Source organism: Cyprinus carpio, chromosome B23 (assembly GCF_018340385.1).
Source record: "Cyprinus carpio isolate SPL01 chromosome B23, ASM1834038v1, whole genome shotgun sequence".
NCBI classification, from domain to species: Eukaryota; Metazoa; Chordata; class Actinopteri; order Cypriniformes; family Cyprinidae; genus Cyprinus; species Cyprinus carpio.
The window spans coordinates 7,191,829-7,205,145 of record NC_056619.1 but is presented as its reverse complement, the minus strand read 5'-3'; the positions used below and the strand labels follow the sequence as shown (position 1 = coordinate 7,205,145).

The 13,317-nt window shown below is 35.3% G+C and overlaps 1 protein-coding gene across 3 annotated transcripts in view; it reads right to left on the bottom strand.

Moving 5' to 3' along the window:
• LOC109081822 (synaptotagmin-2-like) overlaps positions 1-13,317 on the bottom strand; it is a 62,747-nt gene that overhangs the window by 15,276 nt on the left and 34,154 nt on the right. For all 3 annotated transcript variants that reach the window (XM_042751285.1, XM_042751284.1, XM_042751286.1), the window contains exons 2-3: positions 2,837-3,058; positions 493-653 (exon numbers count right to left, since the gene is read on the bottom strand). In XM_042751285.1, coding sequence (XP_042607219.1) covers positions 493-653; positions 2,837-3,032 — 357 coding nt within the window. In that variant the 5' untranslated portion in view covers positions 3,033-3,058. The remainder of the gene's footprint in view (positions 1-492; positions 654-2,836; positions 3,059-13,317) is intronic.

Below are 13,317 nucleotides of genomic sequence, written 5' to 3'. Positions count from 1 at the left end.
TATATTGCATGGTTAAAGGCATTAAACAAGTGAAAGATTCAGATTAGATTTGTATCGAACCCTATTAAACTCATTAGCAGCAGACGGAAATTAGCAAATGGGAAAACATTAATCTTTCTGTCTCTTCATATTTTTTTAAAGGAATAGTTCACCCCAAATTTTATTTAGACATCATTTATTAACTCTCAAGTCATTCTGTTGTGAGACATAAAAGGAGATGTTTAGAAGAATGTTCAAGCTGCACATGTATGTATGACATATATAATGTATGACATTATTATCTGAATTTTTATGTCATTTTGGAGCTTGTCATCTACTTTTATTTTATCTAAAAGAACAGCTTGTACTTTTTTCCGTAACATTTCACTTTGTGTCATGAAAGAAAGAGATACAGGGCCGAAACATCAGAATGAGTAAATATGATATAAATATTTCATTTTGACGTGAACTATCCCTTTAAGGGTGAAGAGCGCTGGTGTTGGGTTGTCGTACCTCTCCTCCCTTCATGTTCTTCATTCCCATTTCTCCCTTGCCTTTCTTTCCCTTCTTGCCTTTTTTCTTCTTAAGGCAGGTCTTTTTAACAATGCAGAAGCAGCACGTGAGAATGAGGACCACGGCTACAATCGCGATGGCGATGATGGCCCAGGAAGGCACTGAAAAGTGAGAGAAAGACAGAGAAAGATGGAGGAAGAGAGGCTGGAAATACAAACTAGTTTTATCAGGGTCATTAAGAGAGCAGTGTTTGTCTTCACCATTACCTTCATCAATACAGAACAGGACTGAAGTTTAAATCTCACTGCTTGTAGCCATAGCTTTAGGCATATTCTAGACAATGAAAGTTTGTCAAGACTAGGGCTGCACCCCTAATAGTCGAATAAACGCTGGTTGACGAGAAGAGGCTTAGTGGACCAAAATTTTATTAGTCTGTAAGTCACAGAAAAAAAATAAAAATAAAACCAACAACAACAAGTGTTTGTTAATAGCTGGTCCTTGTGGTAATTAATTACTAGGGGTGATTCTAGGATTTCCATATTAGGGGGGCTCAGTCCACAATGAGAGTATGATTTAAAAAAAATATCATGCTGTTTAACAATGCATACAATAGGTTCTACTATCAGGTCGACTCCTGAATCTTGATTTGATGTAAAATTATTTTAACTAACCAGATCATATTCATTTAGATTTGTTTAATATGGACAAACCTTATATTACTGCAATTGTCTAGTTAGGCAGTATGTTTAATCTGCTCTATATTAAAGGGTGTCATGAACTGAGAAATCAAAATTTCTTTGATCCTTTGATAAATAAGTGTTAATTTTGCTATAAAAACATCCTGTAAGCTTCAGAACTCAAAACTTTCTTCTTAGTCTATAGTTACCTACACTTTTTAAAGAACATAAACTGCACAGGCTGTGCTTTAAACAAATAGTTATTGTCATGGTGTAAAGAACAGAAACTGCTCTTTGTTAATAATTTGAATCTTTTTTGGGAGCATCCTAGGCTTTTTCGCGCTGATGGCCTGCACCCCAGCAGAGTTGGAGCGGATCTCCTCTCGGACAACATCTCCAGGACGCTACACTCCATATGACTAGTAAGCCAATTCTCAAATAACTGATATGATGGTTTTTGTTCTAACTGCTTAAATGATAGAAATACTTGCATTGTCCAGTCTATAAAGACTGTGTGTTTCCCAATTAGTGAGGTCAAAATATAAATTTAATGCAGGATCTAGTAAAAATCTGAACATGATTAAATGGGAAAAATGCTAAATAAATGAACAAAAACAATTTTTAAAGCTTGGTCTCCTAAACATTAGGTCACTCGCACCCAAAGCAGTAATTGCTTAGAATTATTTCCTAAAGAATTTGCAGATTTTCTTTCAGACCGATTGGTTAATGTTGATAAAGCACTAATCGTCTGAGACTTTAACATTCACGTTGACAATACAAATGATGCGATAGGACTTGCGTTTACAGACTTATTAAACTCTTATTGAGTCAAGCAAAATGTCACCAGGCCAACTCATCGTTTTAACCATACGCTAGATTTAATTATATCGCATTAATCTTACTCTCTAATCATTAGGCCACGACTGCCTTTTCTTGCAAGTTTTTCTCTCACAATTCTGATTTTTTTTTCTTAGCATTGTGAGTTTAAATCTCACACTTATGACTTTATAACTTGCAACTGGGAGAAAAAAGTCAGAATTGTGAGATAAAAAGTCACAATTACATTATTATTTAAAATTCAGTGGTAGAAACGACCTTCCACAGCTACTTGCTTCACTGATATAAGAAATATATCTATAGTAAATTTGAAATGCCTACTTTTAAACAAACCAATAAAATTGAAAACAAAAACTCTGGTGATGATGAAAATGGCGAGTCAGAATAATCAACTTCATCAGTGCAACCGACAATGACTCAGAAAACACTAGTTTATTAATAGATAATTAAAATATCTCCAGCTATTTTTTTTGGACACAATCATAGTCATATTCTTGTCAGTATATGTATTTAATAAATTGGATTAATATAGACATGGAATTAGTAATGGCTTAAATGAACGACTACAAGACGACTAGAAAAATTTTAGAGAATATAGATATAGAAAATCGGGGGCAGCCCCAGTCAAGACAGACCTTTATGTCGGCTAGCGCATTGCTAGGGTGTTTCTAGGCAGTATACAGCCTGACATGGTCCAATCAAAAAGATACAACACACAAAACAGCAGAGTCTGAAGATCTGAGCTGAGTTTGGAGCTTGAGTTACATTAGAAATGTTGGTCTCTGGTTAGGAATTATGAAATATCGTGCAATAAACAGTCAAATACTCACATGGAAGCTTGTCCATCTCGTTGAGGAACTTGTTTTTGATGTCACCAAAGACGTCATTCTTGCTGACTGGGCCCTGGTGCTCAGTGGAGTTGTCTGCAGGTGTGGAAACAGCAGGGGTCATGGTCAGGGCACTGGCACCCGTGGGCTCGGGGCCCACCATGGCTGCAGGCTTCTTCTTAAACAAATTCCACTTCATGCTTGACGGCTACACCAACAGAAACCCTGACAGGCAAAAAGAGAGTCAAGATGACATTAGTGTGATGAGATGCTCCTGAGTCTCTGAATCTCATTTGCTTTGATGGAAACTGAATGAAACGACTTACTCGCCCCATCAAACAAGCAAATATTGCCAACATAGACAGGTACAGATCATCAACATAATGTGACATACTGTCTGATCTCTTGATTATTAAAATGTGGCCTATAATGTGAAATGTGTTGTGCTACTTGTCAGTAAGTGGGATTTCATCAGTAATAGGGTATGGCAGGATTGAATAAATGAAGATAAAAATATTTGAAAATAACTGAAAGAGTAAGTATTGAACAATTTTTTAATTTGAAATGAAGCTAGTTTTTCTTAGAGGTAAAAGCAACTATATGTTTGAACTGTTTACTTGAATCCCTTCACATAGAAACTATCAGATGGAGGTCTTGGTTTTAGGCATTAATTATTAAAAATATAAAACTCTTGCTTCAAAGTTCCAGATAGCTCAACTGAAGCAGTCCACCTGTGCTGCGAAGAATGGTAAACATAATGAAAAGAGACTTAGCCCTCTAATTTCATTAAAAACACAGCGATATTGGCAAACAAAAAGGATTTCTCATTTTTCAAGCGTCAATTCTCTGCTCCAGTGGCGGAGAGCCTGTCTGTACTCATTGCATTGTGTGAATAATTTAATGAATCTGACAATTCACGGGACAAGCCGTTTTATTATTCAAGGTCCCATTCCTACACTGGGAATATATTGCAAAATGCGCTATGCTGCAGTTATGCAATCTGACATTGCATAAGTCAAGTGGCCCACAGATCGACTGCAGGAGGAGCTAACAAAAGAAAAGATGCAAAGAAGGATAGAAAACACCAGTGTGAGTCAGAGCCGAAGCCCGGCAGCCTCTCGAGAATACCAGTTTGATTAATGACACTTCAGCACCTGCAAATCGCAATGAAAACATCTGACATTCTCCGACTTTTTCACAAACAAGCAGAAGTTAATTTGTTCCCCTAAAGATTCTCAATGAGGAAAATACTCTTTAAAATGTTATCATTAAAAAAAAAAAGAAAAAAAAAACATAATACAGCTTGTGTATAAACAATACAAATATAATTTTAAGATGAATTATGCAATTACACTCCACATTTTGTTAGAGTTTATGCTTAAAACGAAAAAGCCATTATGCAACTGGGTAAGAAAAAAACAATACTTTTTTTTCAGAAAACAACTCAGAAAACAACTCTATCTATCTATCTATCTATCTATCTATCTATCTATCTTCTATATATATATATATATATATATATCCGTCTATCTATCTATCTATCTATCTATCTATCTATCTATCTATCTATCTATCTACCTGTCTGTCTGTCTATATATATATATATCCGTGTATATATATATATATATATCTATCCATCTATCTATCTATCTATCTGTCTGTCTGTCTGTCTGTCTATCTATCTGTCTGTCTGTCTATCTATCTATCTATCTATCTGTCTGTCTATCTGTCTATCTGTCTGTCTGTCTGTCTGTCTGTCTATCTATCTATCTATCTATCTATCTGTCTAGCTGATGATTTCTATCTATCTATCTATCTATCTATCTATATCTATCTGCCTAACAGAATACCATAGTTTACCGCTTTTTATTTGCTTGAGTTCATGATATCAGCACAATAACTCTGTCCCTGATTCAAAAACACTTTGCAATGTGATTCAGTTTCATTAGATACATCTGACATATTTACAGAGTGACTCAGAGTCTGGATCATTTTCAGATTTAACAAATACTGACAAATAATGCACTTGTTTGAACAGCTTGCAACCAGCCCACAGCTGTCCAATTATATGATATTACTAATTCATGGTGGAAAAAAACAAGACCTGTGATCTAAGGAAATTGGCTGGCTAAACGATCTCAAGGTAATTTCAACTGGCTTACATTTGAATGAGTGTAGTGAAATGACAGAGGCGCTCCAAATGGACAATGATTATAGCTATTTCTCCTAAAAATGGGAAGTTAATAAAGTAGTTAGAGCTTGAGAGAAACATATATGATTCAGTATCTTAGTTGATATTACTGCGGTCAAGCGCTGATTTCTGAGAGACACACAGAGGAAGCCACATTTCGCTCATTGACTTCACACACTCATCATTGCATTATTTTAAAATTTTATGTATAATTTTAGAAGTTAATGCATAAGATTGTGCTTTCCTTTGGCTTACCAAACACGAGGAGTGACTATGTCTGACAAATACTTGATCTATTGCTCAGAAGTTTTTTTATTTTGATGCCATTATCCGTGCCTCTCCATATACGGTATTTAGCTTCGGGTATGTCTCTACTGTGGACATGCTCATGCAAGTTATTTAGATAATTACAGATAGTATCAGGCCATATTAACACACTCATTGTTTAAACCAAATCCTAATGAATATGTGATGCAATGTTTGCCGTATCCTCCCCTTGTCTTTTCTTCTTGTGTGCCTTTAACACGCTGATATGATCACTGGACTCACAGAGCTTGAGATTGATCCCTCTGTTTGCATTGAGGGAGATAGAGAAGTGCGGAAGTGAATGAGAAGTTGCGTCCGCGCCTTTGCTCTGGGGTGACCGCATACCGCTTAGAGGACAAGAGACACTTTGCTTTTTATGGGACACATTATCTCCACTGCACTCACACTGATTTTACAGCTCTCCGAGATACTCCTGCTGGTTTATCTGTGTGACTGCCAGAGCACATATTGTAAATACAACAGCACAAATAAACAGATACAAATAAAATAGAAGTCTGGCTCAGATAAAGCGGTCTGTGAATGCGATGTCTAGGAATAATCAGATGTAATCAGCAGAATGGATGTCTGTTTTGTCTTGCCAACAAACTTACTGGCTATAATGACACATTTGACTTAGACAAAGTTTTAGCAAGCGCAAATAAACAGGATCGGACGAGTGATCTAGGAACAGAAGGAACAGAAATTGACCTGCTGCAAGGGATGCTTTTGGCAGACCAAATCAAACCTTTGGAGATACATCTAGATATGACTGCTGAATTCCATAATGATAACTGCTTCAGGGCATCTGCCAAACTTCTCTTGTTCAGTGTGGGAGGAAATTCTCTATGCAATCCACACATCAACAAAGTGTTATTGCTTCTCAAGAACGCTAATCATCCACGATGATCCATTGTATGCCATACAAGTTTACATATCGACTACATAATGTCTTTGGGAGAAACTCACAATACTATCAAGGAAATGTCCAGGTTATATTTCCTCCCAGAATGAAAATAATGAAATAATACTCTGCAAATGAAGTCCATTAAGGTTTCTTTATTGCACTGCGATTTTCGATAATTAAACCCATTCTCCCGCCATTGTCATTATTGTATTGCAAAAAACTCATTCTCATTATAAAACCAAAACAATATGCAGAAATGTCGAACTGTAAAGTTGTACAGCTTTGCAAATTAAGTGTGAAAAGTCATAAAATGACAGTATACTGTATATATATATATTTAATAATTTTAAATAACATAATATCAAATTTCCTATTAATTTAATAATATTAAAAAAAATAAAAACAACACATACACATACAAAAATGCATACATATACATACTTACACACACACACACAAACACACACGCACACAAGTGTGTGTGTGTGTATATATATATATATATATATATATATATATATATATATATATATATATATATATATATATATATATATATATATATATATATATACATATATATCACAAAACAACGTCTGGAAATATGATGAATTCATTCTTGGAATTTATCCAGATGTGTTTAATTGAAAAAAATATTTAATAAATGCCACAGTTTTTATTTTCTTTTGTTCTTGAGGTAAAAGACAACTTTAGATTTTTTGTAACATTGTTGTAAACAACAAATGCACAAGTAAATAAAAACCAGGTAACTAATTAAAATTAATCATGATATAACTAGTGCAAAAATCAAATGATCATTATATGATCATTATGTAAATGTTATTATTCAAACTAAGGTAAACTTATTTGTGATAGCAAGCAACACAAAACAGAAAAGCTGTAGGTCCTGCCAAACGTTTGGCTGAACAGAAACTAGCTATCTGGGGAGAGTGGGTGGTCTCTACAGATTCACAGCTCACTGTTAGTGCATGGTGCACAATATTGCTCGAAACAACAAAATAATATTAACAAGAAGCATTGTTCTGTGTTAAAAAAATAAAAAATTAAAATATGTAATCAATCTGACAATGTGTCTTGTATAAGACATTGATTTGATTCTAGTACATCCAAAACAAGTCAGTGTTACAGCCATTTTAATTGCATCTTCAATCTTGCAATTATGTTTGAATAGTCAACGAATTTGCAGCATGCAAACATGTCAGTTTTTGAGGGACATGTAATTTATTTAAGCCATGACATAAACTTCATTCCATAAAAGAAGTATAGTTAGCTTTGCAAAAAGCTTAAATTCTCAATTTATTATACCCAACAATCAAACATAGTTCACCCCTTATGCATGTTATCATGTCCATCAAAAACTTAAGCTGGCTGTCAGTTGTAATATTAGAACTAAAAACATTGACATTATACCCTCATGGGCATCAGTCACTTCACTGCTTGCCAGCTAAGAAATAAATATTTATTACCTTGTGATCCATCTGTTTTCAAACCCACATCCTTTGAATATCACAATATCGATGTCTGTCAAAAAATAACATACACAATACACAATAGTATTTATGAGCAGCCTGCACTACTAGATGTTTTTACTACTGTACGTCATCTCTTTCAGAGAAGGAGGAGAAAATGGCTGCCTGAGTGGCTTCAACATGCTGTCTGTCAAAGTCGATAACATAGATAACCCACATGAGTGTAAATTTTTTCTTCACTCGCTGAAATTGAAAGCTGATTTTTTACTTCCCTCAACTTGTTTAAAAGGTTAAGGTAATTATCCAAGTTTTTTAAAATGTTCTTTCATTTTCCTGTAAAATAAGATAAATGTGTTACTTTTAATAACCCCTTTCAGGGCTGAAATATTATTATGCTGATTTAATAATATGCAAACTGAACCTAATAAGTGATGACAGTGAGTTCTTTAATTATTTGAACCTGATAACGCTGAAGCTGCTACCTCAGCCTATTCCAGCTCATAACCTTGGGTGTGTATCGCTGACAAACTGCAGCTGTTTAACAAGTCCTCAGATGACAGATAATTTAAAACGTCACAGCCAGACAACCAAGGCCTGCTGCCCTCTCTAGCCTTCACAACTATAGGCTCCAATTCCCTTTACACAGCTGTTTGCCAGGACTTTATCCCAGATGTGAGAAACACAAATACACTCACCCCATCTCAGGTCCTCTGCTACAACACAACTGAGCACAATAATACAGTTATGGTGTGGTCGTACATTATCTCACAGCACTTTTCTGCTTTATGGTGGGATTAATTCAAGGTGCTGACTCGCTGAGGTGAGAAATGAAAGACACTGACCGGTGGCACTGCGGCTCAGTGGGATAAATCCGCTGGAATGGTTGGGTCAGCTTGTAATGCTTGACTGAGAAACAGCCATGAATTTAGCCTTTTTTATTGCTGTCTAAGAGAGGAAAGACAGCTGATATGACGACAGCATTTTCTAAAGTGGAATTGCAGATGAAACTCTCTGTCTGTAATTCATTTTGTTGGAGTTTGCTTACATGACTTTGGAGGGCAGGGTTTTGGACAGAGTGAGGGTTTGGTTGAAATTAACAAAATGGCAGACCCAGTTAGCAAAATGCTAACACTATAACAGCACCATTATGCTGTTTTGACCAATTCAGTCCCCTCTAATATAATATAATATAATATAATATAATATAATATAATATATAATATAATATATATATAATATATAATATAATAATATAATATAATATAATATAATATAATATAATATAATATAATTTTATAAATGCTGTGTTATGATGACAGGCTGAGATACATGAAAAAAATATGAGTATGAATATGAGTATAACATGAGTGGATTTGCAGTCGTAATAATCCTAAATTTAAAATCCTACTCTGAAGTCAAGAGACACTCTTATTTCACATTTTCATATGACGACTAAAAATCTCTTCCAGAATGTTTATCACAGTTACGCAGTTCTTGCATCACACGCAGAAACGAGGTGCAGAGATCTTGAATGAGGATGAAGATTGCACTGCTGTATGGCTGTGTGTGTGTGTGTGTTTCAGAGCAGTGGAATCAGCGTCCATCTGACCTGCGGTTCTTCCCAGACTCTGCCGCACCATCCGCCTCCTCTCGCCCAAAGAGCAGTCTTTCGTCCTAATTAAATTGTTTTAATTAAATTAATGAGCATCACAAGCCAGACTCCGGCTGACCAACTTCAACCTTTGTTCAGCTCATAATAAATCACTCAAACGATTGCATTCTGGGTTGCCGATGGGACAGATATAATCAAGGTTCATAATGTCATGTTTGATTGTGTGAAATCATTAAATATCATGATTCTGTGCAGAAAAGTGTTTGGGATGTGAAGTGCTGACAGTGATTCAGTCAATCTCATGTTGTGTCCACTATAAGACTTTTTTCATGCAGCTGCTCGAGTGTTGCTTTGCACACAGTAACACCATCACACCTTGAGTGTTTTTCTCACTAATCTAAAAAGGCGTTTAGTTTTCTGAGCAGTGTTTATTGATACTACTCATAGAGACCAACATTTTTAAAGGATAGTTTTTTTTACAGTTATCTGTATTTTAAATTAGAGAAGGGCTTTTTGTTCATCAGTTCTTACAGAAAGAATAAGTCAAGTACTTCCAGCACACTGTTGTCATGCTTTCAATGACTAATTATTACCGTCTACGTTCTGACACAAAAATACTTCTTAAATATGTTCTAGCAAAAAATCATCTTTCAGTATGTTTAAAAAATAAAAGCATTAAACAGAAAAGTATTAGACTCTGTAAACAGATCTTAATTGCTCAGGCAATTTTATTTAAAATAAATGTATTTTGTTTCAGTGATATTTACATATTCTTCCTAGAGAACAAGACAAATGTACTGATTACAAAACTGTTTTTTTTTCAGTCAGACAATATTTCTGCAGTCACAGTTACAAACAACAAGCAAATATGACAGAAACAGAAAGCTGAACACACCGACTATCAGCAGTAACACAAAGCAAAATGCTGCCGCTCAATCAGCTCACGTCAGTTTCAGGAACAAATATTTATAAACCGACAAACAAATGAAGAAATGAATGGAAACTATAACCATTCTGTACCATTACTGTCAAACACAGGAAGAATGAGAAAAATCTAAACTGTAAGTCCCAAAGACACAGAGGAGCTTACTATCCAGATCCTGCAGCACACCATATATTACAAGAACAGAAAGTTCTGTTGTAAAAAACAGGCCGTCTGAGACAGTGAACACGTACTAGACAGACAGGACACCACACACGCGAACTGACTGAGCACTCCCTGTTCTCCACCAAGGGCGACTACATAGACACAGTGTTGTCATCTGTAGCTGTTTGCCTGTTACTGCTGATCAGTGTTTAAGAGTAGGCTATTCAATATGACTGTCAAACGATTACAAACTTTAATTGAATCAATTACATGATATGCAGATTATTTAACTGAATTATTTGCAATCAGTCACATATAACACATTTGTTGGGAAAAGCCCCCAAGTTACAGCAATTTAATAACATTTAATTAGTATGTCTCATTATTTTAAAAGTGCTATTTATACGTCTGGAGTGACGTCTGGAGAAATCTAGTGTTTGTGTGTGTAGCATATATATGTATACATACACACACAAATATACAGGTATAGGTATATACACGTATAGTTAACTAAAACCATAAAATACACTTTAAAATAATATAAAATATATATAAAACATGCTTCAGTTAGTTGCCAAAGCAACATTTCTCATTTTCATTTGGTTTAAAGGGATAGTTCACCCAAAAATGAAAATTCTGTCATTAATTAATCACCCTCATGTTGTTCCAAACCCGTAAGACCTCCGTTCATTGTCAGAATACAAATTAAGATATTTTTGATGAAATCCGAGAGCTTTCTGACCCTCCATAGACAGCAACGCAACTGAAATTTTCCCAGGCCCAGAAATGTATCAGTGACACTTTGATAAAATAGTCCATGTGACATCAGTGGCTCAACCGTAATTTTACAAACCATTGAAAAATAACGACATTATTCAACAATTCTTCTCCTCCTCATCCCATCTGCTGCCCTCTGCATATAAAAAACACATGCGCATGGTGCTGCTTACAATTTTACTACAACAACACTGATGAGTACATTATATACTAGGGTCATAAGGGTACACGTGTGCATACCGAAGATTATTGGTACGGGTCTTTCAGTTCAGTACGCATGTGTACTGAACAAATTCAGCATTGACTTAACCACTGCACGAGTGAAACTTCATTGAAAACTTCCCATTTTATACATTGTTACTTTTGATAAAAAACAAAGTCTCATCTTTCAAATTATGTCCATTCAAGGAAATTCAAGCAATAAATGCCGTTTTGACGCTCTTTGATGTGGAGCATCAGATCGCTGTACAAACACTTAAGTTCAAACACGATCATCCCTTCCTCTTTACTAATAGTTTTAATACGAAATAAACATGAATGAACATCTCATGCCTCATGTAATCGCTCAATCAGTGTTTCAACCACAGAAAAAGGTCAAAAATAAAAATAGAAAGTCACAGAGCATTTCATTTAGCTCAGGCAAGTCATCAGTGTCCACAGCTTGTTCGCTAGAGAAATTAAGTGATGAAGAGCATTTTGGGAAATATTAGACTGTATACTCATTACATTTTACTTTAACTGTTAGTGATGTCTTAATAAATTTAATGTTTAATGTTTAAATATATCTGTTATGAAACATGTTATGGCAGCCAGAAATTTTATAATTTAGAAGTTCATTTAAAAACTGCATTATGTGCAATTTACATGTTTGCATAATTTTTTTAAGTTGAGTGTTGATTATGACCATACCCCCACCCCCCATACCGAAACCTTATAGAACCATAGAACCATGACGTCATGTTTGTATACGGTTACACCCTTACTATATACTAGTTGGTATTATATTAGATAAAAGTTAATATATATATATATATATATATATATATATATATATATATATATATAAAGGCAGTTAAAAAAGCTTTTAGTGTGAAAAACACTTATAAAACACTTTCAGTTTACAAATGAAAACATGCATCATATGACATATTCGGCTTTTAATCACTACTGAAATTGCTAAAAATATTAGTCTATGGTAAGGGATGTCCCTTGCATTCATGCTCAAATGTACACCCATATCAGAAAGAGATCTTGTCTTTAGGCATTTTATTACTGATGGTTGAACATTTCCATGGGAAAGCCTTCTGATTGAGCTCAGTGAGATGAAAATGAGTGTTCCCCGCACATCCCGGCGGCCCAGACCGCTCGGTTTGCCACTTAATGAGGGTTTTTGTGGCCCTAGGTCCGATCTGGACGCACAAACAAATGCGAGGGTGGAAACTATTCAAAGACTCTTGAGCAACTGCTCACATAACATACTAAATCATCTCTCCGATTTGTAGATTACAACTGAAATGGGACAAATAATGATCTTAAATCAGTGTATGACTTATACTGAAACAAATCTGTAACACTGTTGTACAACAAACATCTTCACAAATCACCCTGGGTGGACTCTTTCAACATGTTTCACAGGCTTGTTTTAGCTTAAAAGCTTTATCCTCGGGGTAAAGCTGCTCTTCCTCATTAATTACGAATTGTATCTTTTCGTTTATTGTCGCCCCTTTGGCTCTTCAATTAAGCATCTGTTTTTACAGAGGGTAATAAGTCTTCACTGCACCATGACGAACAGGCGCACAACCACACCCTCTTTTCAGAGCTACATGTAAGTTTCACACTGGCTTCCTCTTGTCGTGGATGGACGTCCTTCGTGCAGATTTGGCCACATCTGAGGTACCTCTTCTGATTATGACCTGATGCTGGTTTATTCAGGTTTGGTGCTGGTCTAATTACTAGTGGAGTATGGTTTTACCAACAGCAAGATCATGGGTTTGATTCCCAGGTAACATGTGTACACAAAAAATGCTTTGGATAAAGAGTTTCTCAAATGTAAATTTTGACTTGAAGCTGATTAAATCAATAAATATTCTGTCATCATTTACTCACCCTTATGTCAT